Here is a 24274-nt window from a genome sequence, read left to right as displayed (position 1 = left end):
CCAGGATGAGCTGTGTTACAGAAACATCACATGCTTGCTTCACTTCCTCCTGGAACGGAACACCCTGCGTTCTCCCGACCAATCAGCTCAACATGGATCAGGGAGGAGGCTCAAGGCACCCAGAGGGCCCACCCAGGATGGCCCTCCCCAGGCAGGGGCCTCAGCCACTCTCCTGGTCCCTGGGCCCAGCTTCCTCCTGCTCTTCAATGGGGTAACAAGCACCTGCTCTCAGAGGTGCAGTGAGGTCCTGATTAGGACCCAGGTGACAGTGCTGACACAGCGATGGCCCAGCCCAGGCTGCACAGGGGTGAATTTCCCCGCAGGAAAGAAGAACAGGAAGTGGGATCCCAGTGAAGACTGGAATCAGGAAAGCAATGTTCCTGGGGGTCGGGGTCTCACTGCACCTCCCTGTTGCCTGCACATATATAATATGCATGCAGAAGACTGAGAAAGGAGCCCGATGGACTAGGAGAAGCACTGGCATCGCGCTGGGGCCCTTCACCCTTGACATCACTGCAAGATGCAGCAGGGGGAGGGGATTCGTGTTTGTCTCCAGCTGGGGAAGTGGGCGGTGCACTTACTGTCGTGTGTGGGGTGCTTGGACCCAGAACAGCATGAGGAGAGTCATGTCTGTTGGTCTGGGCAGAGGGCATGTGTGCATCCAGGAAGCACTCAATCTGGAGCCTCTCTACCTGAGACTTTCCCCCAGGGATCAGGTCCTTGTTACTCATTCATCTTCCTCATCTTTCAGCCTGAAATATCAATCTAAGGATTCTGTCTCCAGGCCCAGTCTGTCTCTTGGGAACTTGACACTGAGATTCCAGGTGTTTGGACCTAAGCCTCCTGCTGACAGGACCTCAGGGGACAGACTGTGGGATCCTGGAGGGGGACATGTCCTGCTTCCTGTCCTCCCTGAACTGTACATGTTTGGGACTTCTTTCTATCCTCTGACCTGGACTTCTTCCCTCTCAGTGCACCCTCTTAGTGCTCACTTAGCCAGATGCAGTTTCTGTTGCTCAGAACTACAAGGATCTCACCTGACACGGGTCACCGTGGAGTTGCATCAGCCACACATTGAGCTCAATGGAGTCCAGCTCTAAGGGTTGGGGGGGAGATGGGGGTGGACACAGAATGGTTCTGTACCCAGTGCCTGAAACCCTGCCCAGAGAAGTCTGTGCAGGATGGGAATTCTCCAGGAACTGATGAAGAACCGATGAAGGAATGAACTCACATTTCTGAAGGTCAGGCAGGCGATGGCCAATGACTGCTGACATCTTCAAGAAGGAATGAGAGGACCGGTTGAAGCCTCAGGAAAACACGGGCTGAGAGGGAGTCCGAGGCAGTGAGGAAAGTCTTCTGAGGGAGGTTTGGACAAAAGTGTGGAGAAAGCTCTGCAGCACGTGGGGAGGGACTTAGGTGACATCCTGGGATCATTTCCAGGTCCCAGGTCTCTGGCTTCCTGCCCTGGGCTCCAGGTGTGGGAAACTGTTAGGTGCTCACATGCCCCACACGTGGAAACACAGAGAGTTGGTGCCCATGTGGAGCAGGCCCTTGGAGGTGAGAGCCACACCCAGATGCTCCCCTCTCCTCCCTGGAGAGGAGGAGCCTGAGGCGTCGCATGAAAGGCTCCTCAGAAGGTCCAGGCAGGTGCAATCCCAGATGGGTGGCCAGGTCAGAACATGGCCTTGGATGGATTTTCCCTCCTTCCTGCCCACTTTCCCAAGCCACTCAGTCCTGCTCCTGGGGATGGAGTGAGCCTGGCATCCAGCTCTGCCCTAGGGGGGACCACAGGCTCCAGCAGGCTAGGCTGCAGCGAGGCTTTGAGCGTCTGTGCTCAGAGTCATAGGCAGCTGTGGAGGAGGGGAAGCAGGTAGGGCTAAGATCAATATTCTTAAGAGTCATTCCAGCCCTATGTGGGGAATAGACAGGTGAGGCAGGGCAGTGCCCCAAGGTAAACACAGGAAGACCGTTCTGGAAGTTCCTACAGGAGTCCTGGTGAAACGTGAAGGCAGCCCGGGTGAGGCGTGTGCTCTCTCTCTGCCCCTCTGTTTACGGCTGACCCCCCTCCTCACACCTGCACACAAGCCCTCTGCTCTCAATTACCCTCGGGTGACCCGTGTCCTTCCTTGTCCCCGGGGCTGGAGGAGGGGCATCCCCGTGTTCAGCCCAAGTCAGATGACATGGGCTCCTCCTGGTGTCCCATGGGGCCTGCGGGGCTCCAGGGTCTGAGGGAAACAACTTTATGGGAGCCCAGCGGGCAGGCAGAGGAGCCATGGAGGACGTGCTTCCTGAGACCCTGGGAGACAGTCTCATGGGGAAGGAGGTCAGGCAGCTGAGCTCATCAATCAATGCAAGGAGCCTCAGTCAATCAATTCATATTTATTGGACTAAAGTCTGTAGAACACAATGTGGAGAGAGGCAGATGGTCCTAAATACCTTGTTCTGTTCATCCCCAACTGAGGAGGAAATTGAGGGTCAGAGAGGCCTTGTCTGTTGACCCCAGGCTGGTTGATCTCCTTGACACACCGCATAGTTCCTTGGCCTGATGATGTCTTCTGCTTCATCTTTCTTTCTCTTTTTCCCAAATCAATCTCTGTTCCTACACAACACTGGGAATTTCATGGGAACTTCACTGGTCTCTCGGTGCACCTGAACTCAAAGGGCACCTGGATACTTGTCAGATGCTCCATCCACTGAGTTGTCACCACTGCTGCCGCCACCATCATCACCACCACTGTCACCAAGAAGCCACTGCCTGAAGTTCTACATAGACCATCCTTCAAAGAAGATATACAGGTGGCTAGCCAGCATATGCAAAGAGGCTGAACACTGCTAATTATTCAGTTCAGTTCAGTTCAGGCGCTCAGTCGTGTCCGACTCTTCAAGACCCCATGGACCACAGCACGCCAGGCCTCCCTGTCCATCACCAACTCCCGGAGTCCACTCAAACTCATCTCCATTGAGTCAGTGATGCCATCCAACCATCTCATCCTCTGTGTATGCTAATCTAAACTACAATAAGAGATCACCCCCTACCAATCAGAAGGGCCATCAAGTAAAAGTCTACAGACAATCAATATTGGAGATGATGTGGAGAAAAGGCAAGCCTCCTACACTGTTGCTGGGAATATAATTTGGTGTAGCCGTTATGGAAAACAGTAAAGAAGTTCCTTAAAAACTAAAAATCAAGCTCTCAGGTGATCCAGCAACCCCACTTCAGGGCATACATTTGTAAAAGAAAAAGTTCCAATTCGAAAAGATACATGCACCCCATGTTCATAGCAGCACTATTTACAATAGACGAGACATGGAAGCAACCTAAATGTCCGTCAACAGATGAAGGGATAAAGACAATGTGGCACATACAAACAATGGAATATGACTCAGCCATAAAAAGAATGAAACAATGCCTTTTGTAGTAACATGTATGGATCTAGAGGTGATCATACTAAGTGAAGTTAAGTCTGGCAGAAAAGACAGATACATAATATCACTTATATGGAGAATCTAAGAAATAGTCTAGGTGGTTCCCTGGTGCTCTAGTGGTTAGCATTTGGTGGTTTTGCTGCTATGGCCACGTTTATCCCACATTGGGCATCTGAGATCCCACAAACTGCTTGGCATGGCCAAAAAAAAAAAAGAGTCCAAATGAACTTATGAACAAACCACTCATAGTCATAGAAAACATAACTTGTTGTTACTAAAGAGAGAGAGGGGTAAACTAGGAGTGTGGGATTAACAGATGCACACTACCATACATAAAATAGATTAAAAAACAAGGACTTCATGTATACCACAGGGAATAATAGTATCTTATAATAATCTGTAATGAAAAAATTAAAAAGAATATAGATATATACATAGATTATGTATAACTGAATCACTTCGATGTTCACCTGAACTAACAGAATATTGTGAATCAACTCTACTTCAATTAAAGAAGCAAGCAAACAAAAGAAGTCATAGCCTAATTAAGATAAAATGCTGGGATCAAAGATGAGTTGTTGGAGAAGTCGGGCTAGAGGCCACCACCAGGGGGAGACTCTACTTGCTGGGGCATCAGACCTCGGCAAGGGCGATAGAGCAGCTCCTGCTACTTCCCCTGGATCCCAATGATGCTGCCTCTCTGACTATCCCCCATTTTCAGCCCTTTTGTCTTTCTGTGTCTCGTTGCTAGTTCCCCTGCCTCTCCCTGTATTCTGCACCCAGTGTCGTCTTTAGTTCCAAGTAAGTGGTTTCTGAAGGGAAGGGAGTTAGGGGGAGAATGGATACATGTATGTGTATGGCTGAGTCCCTTCACTGTTCACCTGAAACTATCACAGCACTGTTAATCGACTATTCCTCAATACAAATAGAAAGTTCACAGTGTGAAAAAAATAAGAGGTTTCTCCCTCGGCCCCCGCCCATTCTCTAGTCCCCCTTCCTCCCTTAATCCAGGCTCCTTCTCTCTCCCCATCTATCACCTGCATTCACCCCTCCCCTCCTGTGCTCAGCTGCAGAAACACCAGTTTCCTAAATCTCAGCTCCAACAAGTTTGTCTCACTCTCCTTTTTTCCCTGACAATGTGCCTCTGCACCTTGGCCCTGAATGTGTCCCTGGACCCTCACTGCTCTGGGGGTGGTGGAGTTGGGTCCTCTTGCAGACGCTTGTAGATCTGGGTGAGCTCCTCCAGCTTCCTCTCCAGCTCCCTGGCCCGCTGCCGCAGGTTTTCAGCTGATACTGCCTTTGCACCGTCATGCAGGTGCATTGACTCCTTCACCAGGAAGCCCACATCCACCAGGAGGAAGAGCCCTGCAGTGGCTGCCCCCGCGATTCGGGCTCCTTTGGTAACTGCCACAGCCGTGCCTTTGAAACCTGCCTCTACCTGCTGGATGGCTGGGGCTGCGATTCTCCCAGGGCTCAGGTAGACGTTTGCATTGACTGCAGAGTCAGGGTTGGCTTCACCTGTCTCCATGGCATGTATATTTATTTCAAGGTGTTTCTCGGCTTTTGCCAATTTCTCTGTTGTGTCAACAATTTGGGGGTTGCTCTTGAGTACCTCTAGGAGCACCTTCCATTTCTTGATGCCAATTGACATCAATTGACTGGCTTTGTTTTCTGCTGATGACCTACTTACATGTTCCACAATGCTGGTGGACACAGCGGTCACAGCAGCCGCTGCTCCCAGCCCTATCCCAGTGGCTGAGAGTGCCACACTGGCCCCCGCTGTCACGGGTGCCAGAACCAGGCCAAGGATGGTCAGGGCACCAGATAAAGTGCCAGTGCTGTGGGTCACCACATTGGAGATGGTACAGTCCCTGTGGACTTTGTCAACATTGTCTGCAAGCTCCTGGAGCTTGTTTTTGAGCTCCACCAGCTGCTGTGTCACCCGAGGAAACTTCTTCAGAAACCTCTTCCTATCCAGCTGCTCTTTTGGGAGCGTTTCTTGCTCCTTCCCAGCCAAGTCTCTTTTCAGTTCATTCAGATATTCATGTAGTGCATTCATGTCTTCCCTGTAACAATGAAGGTCAAGTGGTTAGAAAGGCAGTTCGCTTGTCTGTAAAATAGGTTCAAAAATGTCTATTCTGCATAAATACAGAGATAGTACTATAAATCAATTAGAAAAGAAATTTACAAAAGTAAAATTTCCTCTTTCAACATTAAACACAGGTTTTATACCTTGTAGATGCTCCATATACTTCTTCAATCCTCTAACAGATAAAAAAAAAAGTCACCTTAGGATACTCATAACTTAAGAGAGATATTTGATGGAATTCCCTGGTGGTCCAGAGGTTATGACTCTGCACTCCCACTGCCTCGGGCATGACTCAGTCCCTGGTCAGGGACCAAGGATCCCACAAGCCATGTAGCTCAGCCAAAAAAAAAAAAAAACAACCACTTTTGGTAGAGATGTCTCAGAGATAGGGCAACACCAGCACTTTAAAAGAGTTGGTGAGTGGGAACTCCACAGAGAAACAAAGAGAAGTGGGATTAGAGCAGAAAGCCGGCATTCAAGGGCCTCAGTGTGTAGTGAGGGGTCAACCTGATCTTTGCCCTTGGCTACTGGGAAGTGGTCCCTAAGCCCCTAGAATATTCTGGCTGATATAAGTGTCCTTGTCTGCCTGGGCCTTTTGGCCACTGTTCAGTCTGACAACGAGACGTGTGATGGGGCCTCTGGAGGAGCTGGACTCTAAGACATTAGTCTGATCTCAGGGAGGGGCTGGAGACCACAAGTCAGGATAATTTTTTTTTAAATGGGTGAGTGTCCCTGGCAGGCAGTGTTCCGTGTGCCCTGCCACACACCAAGTTCCAGAACAGTAACGCATCATGGGGACAATCAAAGCTTCAGGTGTGAAATTCACCCAGACTCTGCCCTGTGACTGATGGAAACCCACAGGCTTCCTGTAATACACTGGGATCAGGATGGGTCTCAGTGAGTCCTGTCTGCTCTATAGGGAATTCTCAAACCTGAGGGTGGTTTGGGGGATCCCCTAAATTTGCCATTTGTTCAAATGAAAGCATAGTCCTGAGCACTGTGCCCTCATCCTTTGCAGATTGGCTGTCTCTGTGACTTAGAATTTGTAGAAAAAAAAAAAAAAAAACCCCAAAGTCAGAACTAAAGGCACCTTAACAGTCCTTTAGTCTGCCATCTGCTGTCTTCTAAGGCTTGTGTCCTTGGCTTTCCCAGAAGCAGGTCCCTGAGTCCATCCACTGCCCCAGCTGCCTGGAGATCAGGAGATGTGTTGCTGGTTCCTCTTGGACTCTCCAGCCCACCTCACTGACTCCTGACCCAGCACTCAGCACCACTGACCTCTTAGGTGTTACATGTTAATTTGTGACAGCTTCATGATCCTGCTCCCCAAGGTCATGTGGAACTTTGTGGATCCTCTAAAGGTTCAAGAGACTTGAGGAAACACCCATCTGAATGGCTGAGCCGGAAGAGACCAGCACTTGCACAGCTGGTGGAGGAAGTGTTTTCCTCTTTGGTGGGGATGAGTGAGGCTCCTCAGAATTCCCCAAATGACACACAATTGCAGCCACTCACTGTGACCCTGGAGGGCTCACTGAGCCACAAGGCCTTCCACTGTCAGGGTGGCTCCATGTAAATTAGAAGAGGGTCCCAGATGCAGTGAGAACCCAGGTCCCAGGCAGGGTGTACAGACAGGGTCACCCAGGGCCCTCTAGCCCAGCATGAGGAGATCCCATCAGGGAGGGAAGAAATGTCCCCCCTCCCACTCACGGGACCTCTGCCAGGGTCACAGCCCCTTCAGTTCTGTGTCCTCAGGGCCCACTCTCCTCACTCTAGTCCTGGTTCTGCTGCCCAAGCCTGCCTACTAGTCCTCCAACCTGGACCTTCTGCTCCACCCTGACCTGGGGTCTGACCCTGATCCAGGCCTCCCTGGGCTTTCGGATGAGATGATTGCACTTGGTTCCCCACCTCTGACCCTGCAGATCACTCTGAGGCCATCACCATAGTCCATCAGATTGAATTACTATTCCCATTGGACACATGCAAATCTGAAACTCTAACACATAAGCCCAGAACCCAGGAGCTGGGCAGGGCTAGATCCAGGATCCCATCAGCTCCACCGAGTTCCTCCCCAGCTTCTCTGCTTTATGGGCCAGCAGGATCCTGCAGGGTTGGTACAGTTCCTAAGATGGGGACTAGAAAGGCTTTATCTAGGTAGAAGCCCGAGTAATACAAATGAAGGCGTCAGGATTTTCTGACTTGCCCCAAAGGAAATTCTGCTTGGTTCTCATCACCAGAAAGAAAATTCTTTCCAGCAAGCTTTTTAAATGTTAATATTGATTGAGTACCTACTCTGTATCAGTCATTACGGGAAGATCGTTGCATGCATGATCTCAGTATCCTCACAATAAAACTGAACAGATGATGACGCTAAGGCAGAGAATAGCTCAGTAATTTGTCCAAGGTCACATAACCTGACCCTTCCTTGCAGGTTTCATCTTTTCTCAACCTGAGGTTGTTCAATGGCAGCAAATGACATGGAGGAAACATTCCTCATGAGATATTGAGAAGGAACATCCTCAACCCCCACCATAGGGTCCTGCTTGGAGGAGGTGTGCCTGCTAGCAAAAATCTAGTCTGGTGCTGTGGGATGTAGGTGACCTTCCTGACACACCAATACACCTGTACAAGTTACCTGGACAAACCAGCATTAGCCTCAATTTTCTTCAGGAATTCAGTCAGCAGGAGAAGCAGTTCCTCTCTGCTCAGTATGTCCCAGAGACACTCAGCAACATCCTCAAAAAAGATCTCAATATCTAGATGAAAGGAAAGAGAATGAGGTTAGAAGAATTTGTGAAGAGAAAAAGGGAAAGTGTTAGTCGCTCAGTCCTATTTGACTCTTTGTGACCCCGTGGGCCGTAGCCCACCAGGCTCCTCTGTCCATGGGGTTCTTCAAGCAAGAATACCGGAGTGAGTAGCCATTACCTCCTCCAGGGGATCTTCCCAACCTAGGGATAAAATCCAGATCTCCCACATTGCTGGCAGATTCTTTACTGTCTGAGTCACTGGGAAAGCGCAGAAGATTTTGTGGTGGATCGTAAATGGTATTGGGTAGCTTTTTTTTTTTTTTTTAACCCTGTGTAACCTGGGGGAGGGCTCACAGATTTTGACAATCCACTCTAGAACAGGTATCTAGATCACCATGGCGACAGAAGTTGAAGAGAGCTATTTGAGTTTTTTAATTTGGTGGACCCGAAGTGTGGAAACTCCAGTTGGATGTTGCTGTACCAATTCTGAAAGACCACCATGTTCCAACAAAGTCCAAGCACGTGGTGTAAACCCAGTGGACACATACATCCGCTCTGGCATTCACAGTATAAAACCACTTCTACCTTATACTCCTAGCTGAGATGTGGCTGGGGTAGTAGAAGCTGCTGGAGAGAATGTATCTTTCAAGAAAGGTGATATTCACTACCAGGACGGTCTCTGGGAGCTACACCGAGTTCGATTTGGAAGCCCATCACATTGTTTACACACTTCCCCCCAAAACTGGACTTTAAACAAGAAGCTGCCATCAGCATCTCATGTTTTACTGCTATCGAGTCTGCTCCCCAGTGTCCATGTGAAAGCTGGAGAAAGTGTTCTGGGGCAGGTGGAGGAGCTGGAAGAGCAGCATGCCAAATGGTTAGAGCTTATGGCTTAAAGATTTTGGGCACAGCTACTACTGAGGAAGGACAAAAGATTGTTTTGCAAAATGGAGCCCACTAAGTGTTTAATCACAAAGAAGCTAATAATATTGATAAAACTAAGAAATCTGTTGGTGAAAAAAGAGCTGATATGATTATTGAAATGTTTGCTAATGTCAAACTTAGTGAAGATTTAAATTTTTTGTCACATGAAGGACGAGCAATAGTTGTTGGCCACAGAGGTCCTATTGAAATAAACCCACAGGATCCGTGACAAAGGAATATAGCATAAGAGGAGTAGCTCTCCCTTCATCCTCCAAGGAGGAATTACAGCAGTTTGCAGCAGCTCTCCAAGCCAGAATGAATCAGTTAGTTGAGACCAGTAATAGGTCCCCGGTATTCACTACAGAAGGTGGCCCAGGCTCATGAAGATATCATTCACAGCAGTGGGGCCACAGGAAAAATGATCCTTCTCTTAAATCACTAATCCTTCCATTGATTTCCTGTGTAATTAAAAGGTTTCCTACCTTAGTTTTATGTACACTGCATTTGCTCTGCTTAGCAATCGTTTGATTCAGTGAGTTTCTTCTATTTAAAAAAATATTTATCTTAGGATTCATAGGCGTTGGAGTGCAGTTTATTTTACAGCTGAGAATATTCTTTATGCCTTCTACCTCTCATCAAGGAATAGTAGGAAATAGGATGTTAGTGGTCACTTGGCATTGGAGGACATTACAGAAATTCCTAACCAATGCTTATCATTAATTCCATACCTTTGACTAAAACATGCTAATTCAAAATAGGACTGCTTGATTCCCAAGCCTAGTTCTCTTTACAAAGGTTCTTTAGTTTCTGATTAGCCCAGAACTATACTGGACTCTGACGATTCTCTGAACTTAATGAGACCCCTTTTCTAAACTAATCTCGTCTAGATCTACAGGTCTCTCAGAAGGGCAAGATAAACCATGTCCAGAGAAATCTGTTAGTTTCCCAATATTCCCCAGTGTTTTATGCTCTTCGCCGGGTTAATCATTGACTACCAATGATCCATGTGCTCTCTGAGGACATCAGCCTTATCTCTGGGATAATATGATACCAGGTGCATAGTTGGGCTTCCCAGGAGGTGCTGGTGGTACAGAATCTGCCTGCCAGTGCAGGAGATGTAGGAGATGTGGGTTTGATCCCTGGGTCAGGAAGATCCCCTGGAGAAGGGCATGGCAACCCACTGCAGTATTCACGCCTGGAGAATCCCATGGACAGAGGGGCCTGGCGGGCTACCTACAGTACACAGGGCTGCAAAGAGTCACACATGATTAAGTGACTTAGCACATCAGGTGCTTGGTTTCCAAATATATATGCATTGATTGGTTCAACTTGTTTCTAGCCACATGAAGACTTTTGATTTACAAATGGCAAGTGCCACAGCCTTCTCCAACTATTACTTGGGGCCTCCTGGATCAAAGATCGTCCATATGAGGGTAAGCAGAACATGCTGCCTCAACAATTTAGGGTCTGTGTCCCTTGCCAGCTTGAAGCAGTCTGAACAGAATTGCCAGCCCTTTTCCCTAGTTGCCATATTCTCCTAAATGAAAAGGGGAGAAATAAAGGATTACAGTCAGGAAGGAGGACAGGGGTCCCCAAGTGGCAGGAGGAAATAAACTGCTAGTGGCAGACGTTTTTTCCCCCTTATCTATAAGGCTCCTTATAATCCTGTGTTGCCATGACGACACCTGGTGCCCCCTGAACTTAACTTTTTCTCAAACCTTGAGCTAACCAATGTGTATTTCTCATGGAAATGTTCTTCTTAAGCTGTGTTAATGAAACTATTCATTTGCTTGGAAATCTGCCTTTCTTCAAGGTTCATGTCAATTGTTTCATGGCCAGAGGTGAGTCCCCTTGTGCCATTCTATCTCAAAATGCATGTTGTGGGAGAGGAGCCTGGTACAACACTCTCTGTCTGAGGCATTTCTGTTATCCGATTAGCAGCTTGCTATCAGGTATATAATGCCTTGCTAAAAACTAGCAAGGGGGCACTCTTTCTGTCCCCTTCTGAAGTCTATGTTAGAAGCTTTCTCTACCCCATTTACACTTTAATAAAACTCTGCTACAAAAAAGCTCTGAGTGATCCAGCCTTGTCTCTGGCTCCAGATTGAAGTCTTCTCCTTTGAGGCCAAGGATACCAGATTTGCTCACAGCTCATGGAAGTAACCTGTCAGAATTGTATCTATGTGTGACAGGGATCATATATTTTTATTTAAATTAACAAACAAAGTTTATGCCTTAAGAATGATCTGCTTTTGCTATCATACTATGATAACTGCAACAAATTCTAGAGCAAAATTTTTTTTAAATGTTATTTAGTATAAATTGTTAAAATTCATCTTCCTGAGTAGTGATCACCTGGGCACTGTTGGTAGAGTCACCGGGGGTTATGGACGGAACTGCTTTTCCCACCCTCACCCTCCAATTCATATGTTGAAGGTTAAACCCCAGTGACTATATTTGAAGATTGGGCCTTTAAAGAGGCAATTGAGGTAAAATGAAGTCATGTGAGGCCCTAATCCAATAAGATTGTGTCTTTATTAGAAAAGAAGACACCAGATTCTCTCTCTTCCTGCCCCCTCCTCCTGAGGAATGGCCATATGAAGACACAGTTAGAGGGCAGTTAGGATGCAAGCAGGCGGAGAGGCCTCACCAGAAACCACCTCTACCTTGATGATCTTGGACTTCCAACCCTCCAGAGTCATTATCTAATCCTGGGATTTAGATGTCTTCAGGAATCTGCAATTTTAATTTTTAGAAAGAGAACGAGGGCTCCTGAGGTGGTACAGTGGTAAAGAATTTGCCTGCCAATGCTGGCGACACCGGAGTTGTGGGTTCGATCCCTGGGTTGGGAAGATCACCTGGAATAGGAGATGGCAACCCACTCCCAGTATCCTTGCCTGGAAAATCTCAAGAACAGAGGAGGCTGGTGGGCTACAGTCCATGAGGTCGCAAAGAATTGAACACGACTGAACAAATGAGCACATCACTCACACAGAGAGAAAGAGTACAAGGCACGTGTGTTTTGTGAGTTACTACTTCCAGCAGAGACTGGAGCACCCGGTAAATGAACGCTTCCATGTTTTAGCAGTGAAACAAAAGAATATTCACACTAAATGGGACAGAGAATATAATGAAAATAATTAACCTCGGATCAGTACAGGGCAAGATCACTGCTCAAATGAGTGACCAAGATCCCTGTATGATTTCAGGGATCTAGAGGTTACGGAACTGCAGGTAAGACATAGGCAACTAGGATATATACGTATGGGAGGGGCTGGACACGATGTAAGATGTGTTTCCTGGTACATGAACACACGGAGGCATTATTATTTCACAGAAGAAGAAAGTGAGATTCAGGCAGGAGAAGGGACAACCCAAGGCCAGTGAGCAGAAAGTTCAGAGGTGGAACCCAAGGTCAAGTGTCAGACACTTCTTGGACATGACTTTGAATCCTCCTTAATTTAAATTCCTGTGATTCTTCATTCTACGACATAGGGATTTTTCCAACTAAATTTTGGTGGTGAGTGCGCTGCAGCTGGAGGAGAGCATGGCAACCCACTCAAGTATTCTTCCCAGGAGAATCCCATGGACAGAGGGGCCTGGTGGGCCACAGTCCATGGGGGTCGCAGAGTCGACAACGATTGAGCAACTAAGCACAGACTACAGCAGCGCACTGCAGCATGTACAGAAGTAGAAGTACAGTGTTGTTCACATGGAACTTATATGTTACCTAATTTTCAAAAAGGGTTTAGGACCATCTACCATTGAGTAACTACTATGTGAGAGGATCCTAATCGGAGACCCTCAGAATGGGCAGGGGAGGGGATCAACCAGCTCGAGGAGGGGTGGAGCCAGGTGTGACCCTGTGAACAACCCCGTCACCCCTCCCCTCCAGGTGGGAGGTGGCAAAGGGAGACTGGGGTCCAGTTCACTGTCTGCTGACTCTTGCAGAGCGGCTGGGTAAGTGGCAGGGTGAGAGCTGAAGGAATGGTGTTTGTGGTGATGCCCCAGGGTCTGGGAGCAGGAGGAGGCTCAGGCCAAGGGAGAGGGCAGGAGGAGCTCCAGGGATGCTGGGGGACCTCCTCTTGCTGCCCCATTTGGCTTTGGGGACTCTCTCTGCTGTCTCCCTCCCCATGGACTGTCCTGGCCTCACTTCTGAGTCACTTGCTAGAGGGCAGTGGGGGAGGAAGTGAGCACCTAGCAAATGGCTCCCCAAGGAGAGGACTGGGAAAGAGGCTCTGTGGACACACTCCCGTTGGGGTACTCCACATGGCCCCCCTGAGGGGCTCCAGGATGCTTATCCATCCTCTCTTGGTTCTTAATTCCTCTGTAGGTTAACTCTGCCTGGAGGAACCACCCTCAATTCTGGGTCACATGTAGGAACTGGCCAGAAAAGAGGCAGCTGCCTACCTGAGCGGTCTCCAAGGTTTTCTGAGCTCATGGTGGCAGCAGCAGGGTCTCAGATATCTCCCTTCAGCTCCTTGTTCCTGTCAGGCTGGAAGGAGGTGTGACCTCACCCTTGGGGAGAGAAAACAGAACGTGGGTTTGATCACGAGTAAGCAGTGGCTGAGGGAGCAGCGAGGGTTGAGGTCTCGGGTGGGTTCCCCTGGGACAGCCACCAGTGCCACCGGGGACTTAACCCAGCGTGGTTCTCCGTCTCCTGGGCTCTGCAGGTCACTAGTTAAGGAAAGTTCCGCACCACCCTCCAACTTCCTCCAAGTCATAGTCCTGTTGGGGTACAAGGAGAAGATAATAACAGAGGAAACAGCCATCTGTGAAGTTATAGGAGTAATAAATCCAGAGACGGACAAATAGATAGGAAGGAATACTCTGGAAATTACATGAGGTTGGAGCAACTCTGTTACTAACTGGTAATAAGTGATGTTGATCCAGTGTCTATGACATGCAGGCTCCTGAAACTAATCTAACTTTAGGTCAGCCCAGTTTTTCACACTGGTGCCAGAGCCTGGACTTTCTGATCCAGATCCCAGGTTTGTGATGACTATGCTCTACTCCATTTAATATATGAAAAGAATTACTTGTGGATATATGTTTATTGGTAAATGACTCTTCTCATTCTAAAATGATGTCTTGCCCCCCAGGCTCAAGTCAGCCTTGACAAAGATCTTGGTGGTGCAACTCTGACAGCCCATGTCTTCCTTGCTTCTGCAAAAGCCTTTATCTCACAAGGGCCTAGAGTCCCACCAGCCCCACCGTACTTCCTGTGTCCCTGCCCTGCATGGCTGAGGACCCCGAACTGTGCCTGGTCCTCTCTGCTGTCCTCCCCTGACTACTGGACTTTAGGTTGGTTCTAATACCGTATGTAAATAATAAAGAACATTCTCCTTGTATTAAACTTCACTCACATTTGAGACTGTTTCCTTAAGCTATTTCTAGAAGTAGAATTACTAAATCACAAGGCATCAATACCTAAAAAATTTTCATACCTAGATCCACACTGTTATCCAAACAGACTGTCATAATTTATGTTCACCCTCATAATATATGAGGGTGTCCATCCTTTCAGACTTTCCCATTCTCAGTGGTCTTTAAAAAAAAAAAAAAAGCTTCAGGTCTTTATATATAAAAAATTTACTTTGATTCTGCATGTGATTATCTTGCCATGGGAGAAGAGGAAGGAAAGCAGATGTTGATGACATTTAGCTACTGTTTTAAGAAAGCAAAAGAGCCTTTGTCAACTCCTCCTCCTGAGACCTGACTGAAATGACAGTAAAGGTACTTACAGGTATAATAACAGCTACTGATAAGAGTGACTTGTGTTTGTGGTCATCGCTCTGCATTGGTATTGGCTCTGAAACTTTACATATGATAACTTGTATGCTATTCCATTAACATTTGATATGTGTACATTGTATCCCCATCTGCAGATACAGAAGCTGAAGTACAGAAGTTTTATGATTTGGCCAAGGTCAGAAGTCTTGCCCCTGGTAGACTGGATTCCACCCCACTCACTGGGCTCACCCCACTCACCATAGCCTTCCTCTCCTCCCTCTGCTGCTAATAAAAACAAGCATGGGGGCAACAGGAGACCAGAGTGTTCATAAATGTCTGAAGACTCACTGGACGGTGAAGTGATAGATGAATAAGAGGAGTGCAGTAGAGGGAGAGAAACAGGGAGCGTGTTCACAGGAGAGAAGAACGGTCTGCTGGGCAGAGCCCCAGAGGGAGCAAGATGAGAGGGAGGCCGAGGGGAGAGCAGGGGACAAGCCCACCACCCCCACATCCCATCCCATATTTACAGCAGCCTTCACCCTTCACCAGACCTTTAGAAAGTTACTTGAGAATGAGATGCAGGAAAAAAATTAGATTATGTGTTTGTTTAATTATGGAAGAGATAAAGGATACCCATGAGAGAGATAGATGTGGGATCCAGGAATCAGGAACATCAACCCCATGGGAAGGGAATCCAAGGATCCCAGCTGGGCGCGCAGCAGACCTAGAGAGAAACCAGTCCAGAATGGGATAAGAACTCCAGAGTCTGTGGGGACAGGGGACTCGGTATCACATGAGGCACAGTTGGAAAGAAATGGAGGAAATGCTGAAGATAAACAGTGCATGGGGTGAAAAGGAAGCCAATTAGAAACATCAGGAAAAACTAAAGTTCTGCCCAGAAGCAAGTGCAGCTATTTGGTACAAGTTAGCTCTAAAAAAAAGTATTAAAATATCACAAATATGTAAACTGTCTTGTTTTATTTTTTAAAAAATCTAAGGTAAATTAATGTATGTCCAAGTCCTGGTTTTCCCATTTTGATTATTTTAGATGCTGTTTAAAACTGAAGTATTGTTGATATATGTGATATTTAACAATTCAGTTAATCAATATAAAAATTAAAATACATTTCTAGAACTTAGGAGCTGAAGCTCTGAAGGGAAGAGTTGTTTACAAAGCTAGGAGTAAAGAAATAGTAGTTCCAGTTGAGAGTATAACAAATAAATACATAAATAAAATGTTTACAAATGCAAAGATTCCTAATAGAGGATATAAAACTAGAGCAATAATTGTATAAGCAGAAGATGGGGAAGGGTATAAGAAAAGTATAAAAATAAATGAAATCCTTATTTTTCCTAGTAAGAAATAAATAATGTACAAATTTTTAAATCAAGAAAATGAAAAAATGCAATACCTAATACTGATTAGCTATTGTGGTTGATGACACCCCACTTTGCACCTTCCCAACTGCTTGGTATGAATTCACTTCCTTTTAGTTCTCACAATGATCCTATAAGGAAGGAAACTGAAGCTCAGAGATGTGAAGCAACGTACTCAAAGCACACAGCTAGTGCTAGAGCCAGACTCCAAGTCCAGGTTCCTGTCTCCTGAGCACATTCTCACACTACAGTACAGCTCCCAATGTAGTAATATCATTTCTGTTTGTGTCAGTCACTCTCTGTGTCTGACTCTTTGTGACCCCTTGGACTGTAGCCCGCCTGGTTCCTCTGTCTATGGAATTCTCCAGGCAAGAATACTGGAGTGTGTTGCCATTTCCTTCTCCAAATATAATTTAAAGTCATTGATTAACTACCTAAAAAATAGCTGGATTTAGAAAAGGCAGAGGAACCAGAGATCAAATTGCCAACATCCATTGGATCATTGAAAAAGCAAGAGAGTTCCAGAAAAGCATCTACTTCTGCTTTATTCACTATGTCAAAGCCTTTGACTGTGTGGGTCACAACAAACTGGAAAATTCTTAAAAGATGGGAATACCAGACCACCTGACCTACCTCCTGAGAAATTTATATGCAAGTCAGGAAGCAACAGTTAGAACTGGACATGGAACAACAGACTGGTTCCAAATCAGAAAAAGAGTGTGTCAAGGATATATATTGTCACCCTACTTATTTAACATATGTGCTGAGTACATCAGGAGAAAGGCTAGGCTGGATGAAGCATAAGCAGGAATCAAGATTGCGGGGAGAAATATCAATAACCTCAGGTATGCAGATGACACCACCCTTAGGGCAGAAAGCAAAGAAGAACTCAAGAGTCTCTTGATGAAAGTGAAAGAGGAGAGTGAAAAAGCTGGCTTAAAATTCAACATTCAGAAAACTAAGATCATGGCATCTGGTCTCATCACTTCATGGCAAATAGATGGGCAAGCAATGGAAACAGTGACAGACTTTATTTTGGGGGGCTCCAAAATCACTGTAGATGGTGACTGCAGCCATGAAATTAAAAGAAACTTGCTCCTTGGAAGAAAGGTTAGGACCAACCTAGACAGCATATTTAAAAGCAGAGACATTGCTAACAAAGGTCCGTCTAGGCAAAGCTATTATTTTTCCAGTTGTCGTGTATGGATGTGAGAGTTGGACTATAAAGAAAGCTGAGCACTGAAGAATTGATGCTTTTGAACTGTGGTGTTGGAGAAGACTCTTGAGAGTCCCTTGGACTGCAAGGAGATCCAATCTGTCCATCCTAAAGGAAGTCAACCCTGAATATTCATTGGAAGGACTGATGTTGAAGCTGAAACTCCAGTACTTCGAACACCTGATGTGAAGAGCTGACTCATTTGAAAAGACCCTGATGCTGGGAAAGATTGAAGGCAGGAGGAGAAGGGGACGACAGAGGAGGAGATGGCTGGATGGCATCACCAACTCAATGGATGTGAGTTTGAGTAAACTCTGGGAGTTGGTGATGGACAGTGAGGCCTGGAGTGCTGCAGTCCATGGGGTCGCAAAGAGTTGGACATGACTGAGCAACCAAACTGAACTGAAAGAAATAGCTTTTCCTTGGGAAGGAATGAGTAGAACCCTCTGTAGAAATTGATTTTTTTTAACCATATGCACTTAGGATTTTTGACTGTTTTAACTCTAAGACAGCTACTGGTGAAGTTGCTCAGTTGTGTCCGACTCTCTGGGATCCCATGGACTGTAACCTACCAGGTTCCTCCATCCATGGAATTTTTCAGGCAAGAGTACTGGAGTGCGTTGCCATTTCCTTCTCCAGGGGATCTTCCCGACCCAGGGATCAAACCCAGGTCTCCCACATTACAGGCAGACGCTTTCCTGTCTGAGCTACCAGGGAAGCCCTAAGACAACAAAAGTCACTTTATAGTATTCAGTAACCCACAAGAATGGGGTGGTTTCTAGCACCACCACCTTAAAGATGACAGAAGCAGTTGAATTAAGTGCCAACCAGAAATAAGTGTGACTTGCTGTGACAGCTGTCAGTGTAGGAGGCATGTTCGTGTTGATGAAACCAAGTTCTCTAGAAAAGTAGGCATGAAAACAGGGTTAAACCAGAATAATGAGAGTGAACTGTGACCTTAAACAGATATTGTCCAGTAGCATCTGGATACCCAATGTACCCAGTAGCCCACCCACATGTATACCCATGGGCTTCTGTCCACTCAAAGGATGCAAGATAACTTGCAGGGGAGGCATCCACAGGCCAGCATCTCTGCTCCTGCAAAGGCAAGGATGCTCTTGAAGATGATCAGAGAAGTGGTCAGAAGGGGGCACCCACATATAACAGTAAAAAAATAATAATAATAAAAGGTAATGTTACTATAAATATACTTCATTGGGCCTTGTTGAGTCTGTGAAAGGCCATGAGTTCATAATAATAATCAAATGAGAGGACTTTAGATAAAGTGTGGCCTAAAAGGGAGACATAAAGTTTAAAAACTGCACTAGTGGTAACACAGGAGATGAAAAATGCAAGAGATGTAGGTTCAGTCCCTGAGTCAGGAGGATCCCCTGGAGAAGGAAATGGCAACCCACTCAAGTATTGTTGCCTAGGAAATCCCATGGAGAAGAGCCTGGTGGGCTACAGTTCATGGGGCTACAAAGAGTTGGACAGGACTGAGCTGGTTTCTTTCTTTTCTTTTCATGGTGTAAAGAAGGGTAAGTATAATAGGAAATATTTTGTTATGAAATAAATTTAATAAGAAGAGCAGTCTTGAAGTCTGTGGGGATATTCCCTTCTGTTTATTTACACGAATGTTTATAAAGGATTGAGAAAGAAAGAAGCCCTGACATCCCAAAGCTGGCCTGGTATCACAACAGGGTGATGTTCTTTTCCTCTTGGATGTAAAGGCTCTCACAGAACTCCAGCTTCACACAGGGTCACCCTGAGAGCAGGAGCGAAGGAGACAGCAAACACACATCACTGTGTCCCCGCCAAGAAAACACCCCCTCCCTTGGTTGAAAAGCAAGACTGCTCCTTCTTACCAATTGCACCTTTATCCTCACTCTGGTCCCCAACTCCACAGATGGAGTTACTGAGACTCACACTGGTAGAACTGACCCCAGTTCTCGGCAGCACCCAACCTAGAGTTGCCCCATATCATTAGAGCCTCCCCCAAATCCCCTCCCCTAAGCTCCATCCTAAATCTTTCTATCACTTCCTCTCTGTGATGCCTGGGGTTGTCCCTCAGGAAGAGTAACCATCAGCTTGTCCACTAACGAGTGTGCCTGGTGCCAGAGGCTAGAGGCACTGACCTTGTGGATGGGAGAGTATTCATACAGGCAGACCTGCCTCCAAGCAGGTGGGACAGGAGAGCGGGCTGCTCCCCAGCCTCCTTCTCTGCCTCGAAGCTGCAGAACCCAAGGAGCCAGGGCAGCCAATTGAAATCATGAAACATGAGAAGGAAAATTCAAGCCAGAAAGAAGAGGGCTCCAGCAGAAGGGCCAGCTCTTGGATGATGCCAAAGAATTGTAAATGCATCATGACCCTTGACTTATCCTTCTGTCCTTCCCTCCCATTCTTGTCCTGGTCCTGACCCTTGTCTTGGGCCTCAGCTGGGTGTGAATGTTGGATGGTGCTCCCTTCTGCTGGATTTCTATTGCAAGTGTCTTCCTCTGTTAGCCTCCAGGTCACTTCCTGGAAAGGCTGTTTCTGAGAAAAGGGAGGACTGTGGGGAAGCCTGTCCCCGCCCAACTGCATGGCCAGACACAGACCCCACCTGCCTCACCAGGTGAAATGTTACCTGTAATTAGAGTTCCCACTCCAAAGCCTCCTGCCCGTGCTGTCTCCCCCAGTTCCTCTCCAGGCCCCCCTGGAATCTTGCACTTTCGTGGCTGTAGGTCTATTTGTGTAGAGTTTCTGCAGCTCCCAGCACTAGGCAGGTGCCCTGTCTCTTCTCTGCTGCTCCCACTGTTCCAGGGCCTCCAGGGCTCCCTCCACCCTCCCAGGCACAGCCTGAATAGAATACGAGGTGTGGGACCCGTTACTGGGACATGAAGCAACCAGCTTCGTGAAGACACAGCACCACACTTCTTTTACCTGCGTGGAGGGCTTCCATTTGTTTTCCTTGTCTGTCTTGCTCAAAGTTCTTCCTGATAGACAGTGTCATCACATTTCTGAGCATTTCCATTTATGGGCATCCTGCACTTTCCAGAAGATTACCCTCTGCCAGTAAACTGTGATGTGAGACCTACATCGTCTATTCTCTACACCATCTTGTTTTAGGAAAGCTTTTGCTGAACACAGACACATCTGCCTCCACATCCAGGCCCCTGCCTAACCTGTGCCTTGAGCCATGGCCTCACCTCCCTGAGCTTCCATTTCCCTTCTTCTGTAAAGTAGTGTCAGTCATCCTTTTCTCAGACAGTCATCCTTAGAATGGGGAGATGGGCAGGGCTCCTACCCCAACTGCTTACCCAGGAATCTTCCTCTGGCCAAGTGTGAACAAGATCCAGTTATTCTCAGCTCTGCAAATGCAGCCGCCTTCTGTGCATCTATGCAGTGACCACACACTTTCAGGGCCCAGATATACCCAGAGAATCAAAAGGGAAAGTGAAAACTTCTTTTCTGGATTGCTCAAGTTAACAACACCCTGCCCACCCTGGCCCCACCCTGGACTATTCTCACCCTTCTGCTGACCCCTTAGAAAAACAACCCCAGCCCTGACATTTCATGACCATCTTGACACAGTCCTCCCTGAGTCGGCTCCTTGAAGGAGAACTGACAACACCACATTGTGAGTCCCTTGGCGACCCACTCCCCAACCCCATGGCCATCTTCCCACCCGCTCATTCCTCTCCATCCCCACACAGTTGTTAGCCTGCCTGCCTTATTCACCTTTGTTCCACCAGCACATGGTCATACTGTTGCTGCAGAGGGCTATGCCCATGTGGCTACTAGAATTTGCTCATGCAGATCCAACTGCCAGGGACACCTGCTGCAACCAATCTGGAGAAATCATACTCACCCTGTAGAGCCAAAATCTCCCATCACCTCCTCTGAGAAGCCCTCCAGGGCCTCCCCTGAGAGTCCACTGTCCCCTGCTATGCTCCCATGGTACCTGGGAAAGGGGCCTAAGGCTACCCCTCAGCCACTCTGTCCATACCCACCCTCACCCTTTGATCAAGTCCCTCTGGACTTGGCCCTGCTGACAGGGACAGAACTAGTGCCTTCAGATCCCAGCAACTCACCTGAGGAGGCCCAGCCTTGGTGGTTAAGGCCATTTGGATGGATGTCAAGTTTGTGGGAAGGGCTGAGAGCATGCTGCTCTTTACTCCCTTGGATTATTTCTACTTGACACAGTTCTCTTTTCTTCAAATGGAGCACTTTTATAGGAAGGCTAGTGACCTGGCAACTCAGAAAACCAGTCTGAATTTCTGTTTGTTTCCTGAGCAAAGAGCCTCGGTGTGTCAAGGACTGGGCATGCGCAGACTCTGTGCAGGCACCATCTGCACCGTTCCTGTCCAGACTCTCACACCAGCTCTAGGAAGCGTCAGCTCCATTTTTCAGATTAAGAAACAGAAGAACAGGACCCGCATCCTGAGAGTCATGAAGCTGGGCTGCTGGTAGACTTCTCTTTTTTGCCCCGAGCAGTAGGGGCAGCTATGCGCTTGGACCCCTCATAGAGACCCACCTGCCCATCAGGGCTGCTTCATCCCAGAAAATGGTCCTGCTCATTATGGTCACTTCCTCTCAGCTTTTGAGGGAGGGCCAGAGGAGTGATGGGTGGTATCCCATGAGGACCACACACTAGAGTTTGGTCTTACAATCACCCTGGAAATTAGGTCAGGAATCTGATCTGATTTTGCTGATAAGGCAACCAAAGGGAGGGGCGAGGTAGGGGCTTTCTTTCCACAACTCACAGTAGGTGCCACAACTCAAAACAAGGTTGTCATTTGCCTACTGTAAACTCTACTCCTTGTTTACAGTTACTTTTTTTTTTCAATTATTTTTTTCCCAGAAAACTCCCTCCTACTGATTCTTCTCTCTTCAATTAGCATGAGCTTATCTGCACATTCAAGCAAAACCACCATGAGATGCAGAACTCAGCTAATCCATATGTGTGGAAACCATGGTTTATTGCTTTTGCTTGCTCTTTCCCCCTCCCTTAAATTAGATATTCTGACTGACACGGCAGCATTAGTTAGATGCTCTTCTGCACACAGAACAAACCCCCTTATCTTCAAAGTCCTTTCTTTATGACTCTAATGTGATTACCTCTGGACCTCCAGGAGGAGGCTTCCTTAATCCTAGAATTCTGGTCTCTTCCTTGCCTTACTATTCTTAGTTAAAAATTACAAGGTATGTTATCAATAAATATGCACTTAGCATTATCTCAGAGAGTGTCTTGTAAACTCTCATAATCCCATGTGTTAGTGAGAATTATTCAGTGTGCCATCGCCACAATTGGCACCCGAACACAGACCACCTGATGATTTGCTTCCAACCTGTTCCTCAAGCCCAAGCAAGGGAAAAGGACATCTGCTGATCCAGGCAGCGGCTACGGCCTCTAAGGCTAGCAATGGAACGAAGTCTTCCTGATGTGCAGTACTTTTGCTTTTGCTTTCTGCTATGAGTAATTCTCTTTCTTTTCAAAAGCTTGCACATAAATGTCAGCTTTCCTTTCTGCTTGCTGCCGCTGGTTGTAAGATTTCTGTTTTAGACTTAATGAAACTTCTTACGTTGTTCCTATGTTTTCTAACGAAACTTCTTCTCGGTGTCCTTTGTATCCACAAGAAGGTTCTTTGAAAGTGTCTGATTGGGAACTAGCAGGTCATTGGTTGAGAAATGGTGTAGGTGTTGCAAATATACAGCATCGAAATATTTGGAATTTTGTCATATTGGGTTTCTGCTATAGAACAGTGAGAAATTCCTTGGGCTGATATTATTCCTCTGCCGGAAGCACCTCCACCATCTCCTTTTATTATGTATAAAACCAGCTGTATAGAATCAACAAAGACTACTTTATCAGCTCACGAATCCACTCAAGGACTTGCTCAATCACTTCCTAATGTTTCTCAGGGTCCTATGGTAGAAAATATGGTCAGAGAAGGTTTAGAGAAGGAAGGAACTGTAGATGCCTTCCCTGTCTTTTCACAGCAGGACAATGGCATCTGTAGTTCATTTACTAAAGGGACTGTAGAGAGTATAGGTGGTGGATAACAAATGACACCCTGGGATTGGAAGACACTTGTAAAAATGGTTTACCTACTGCTCAATACTCCTTATGGTTTCAAGAATATAGAGATTATTGTACTATGCTTGCTTTAAACAACCTTCAAAATGGCATCTCTGTTAATATAAATATGCTTATGGGAGAAGGACAATACATAACTGTGGCTGCTCAAACCACAATGGACGCTCAGGCTTTTACACAAGCCTCCAAAGCTGCTCATAAAGCTGGTCTTTGTTTACCCTATCTTACAGTCCCACAGGAATCCTTTTCTACTATAAGACAAGGAGCAAATGAACCTTACATGAGCTTTGTAGACAAATTACAAAATGCTCAGTCAGTTCAGTGCAGTCGCTTTCATGTCTGACTCTGTGACCCCATAAACTACAGCACACCAGTCTTCCCTGTTCATCACCAACTCCTGGAGCTTGCCCAAACTCATGTCCATCGAGCTGGTGATGCCATTCAACCGTCTCATCCTCTGTCGTCCCTGTCTCCTCCTGCCTTCAATCTTTCCCTGCATGAGGATCTTTTCTGAGGAGTCAGGTGTTTGCATCAAAATGCTATTGATCGACAAATTAAAAATTGGAGGCTTGGGAGATATTAACACTGCAATTAACCCATTTGAATGCAGAGTTCCAAAGAATAACAAGGAGAAATAAGAAAACCTTCCTCAGTGATCAATGAAAAGAAATAGAGGAAAACAATAGAATGAA

General features: G+C 46.8%; 1 protein-coding gene and 1 pseudogene across 1 annotated transcript; one reads left to right on the top strand and one right to left on the bottom strand.

Moving 5' to 3' along the window:
* Nucleotides 1-2359: 2359 nt before the first annotated feature.
* LOC147372420 (apolipoprotein L3-like) lies at nt 2360-20875 on the bottom strand. The gene is made up of 4 exons (XM_086401296.1): nt 20803-20875; nt 13591-13698; nt 8145-8265; nt 2360-5492 (listed from the first exon to the last, which is right to left on the bottom strand). Exons 2-4 carry the CDS (start codon nt 13619-13621, stop codon nt 4604-4606), a joined length of 1041 nt encoding a protein of 346 aa, XP_086257422.1. The 5' UTR covers nt 13622-13698; nt 20803-20875; the 3' UTR covers nt 2360-4603.
* LOC147372421 (zeta-crystallin-like) lies at nt 8652-9622 on the top strand (annotated as a pseudogene).
* Nucleotides 20876-24274: the final 3399 nt, after the last annotated feature.

Source organism: Bos grunniens, chromosome 5 (assembly GCF_055505025.1).
Source record: "Bos grunniens cultivar Pamir isolate PY7600 chromosome 5, Bosgru_T2T1.0, whole genome shotgun sequence".
NCBI lineage: Eukaryota > Metazoa > Chordata > Mammalia > Artiodactyla > Bovidae > Bos > Bos grunniens.
Note: the sequence above shows the minus strand (reverse complement) of the source record. Positions and strands in the feature narration are given on the sequence as shown.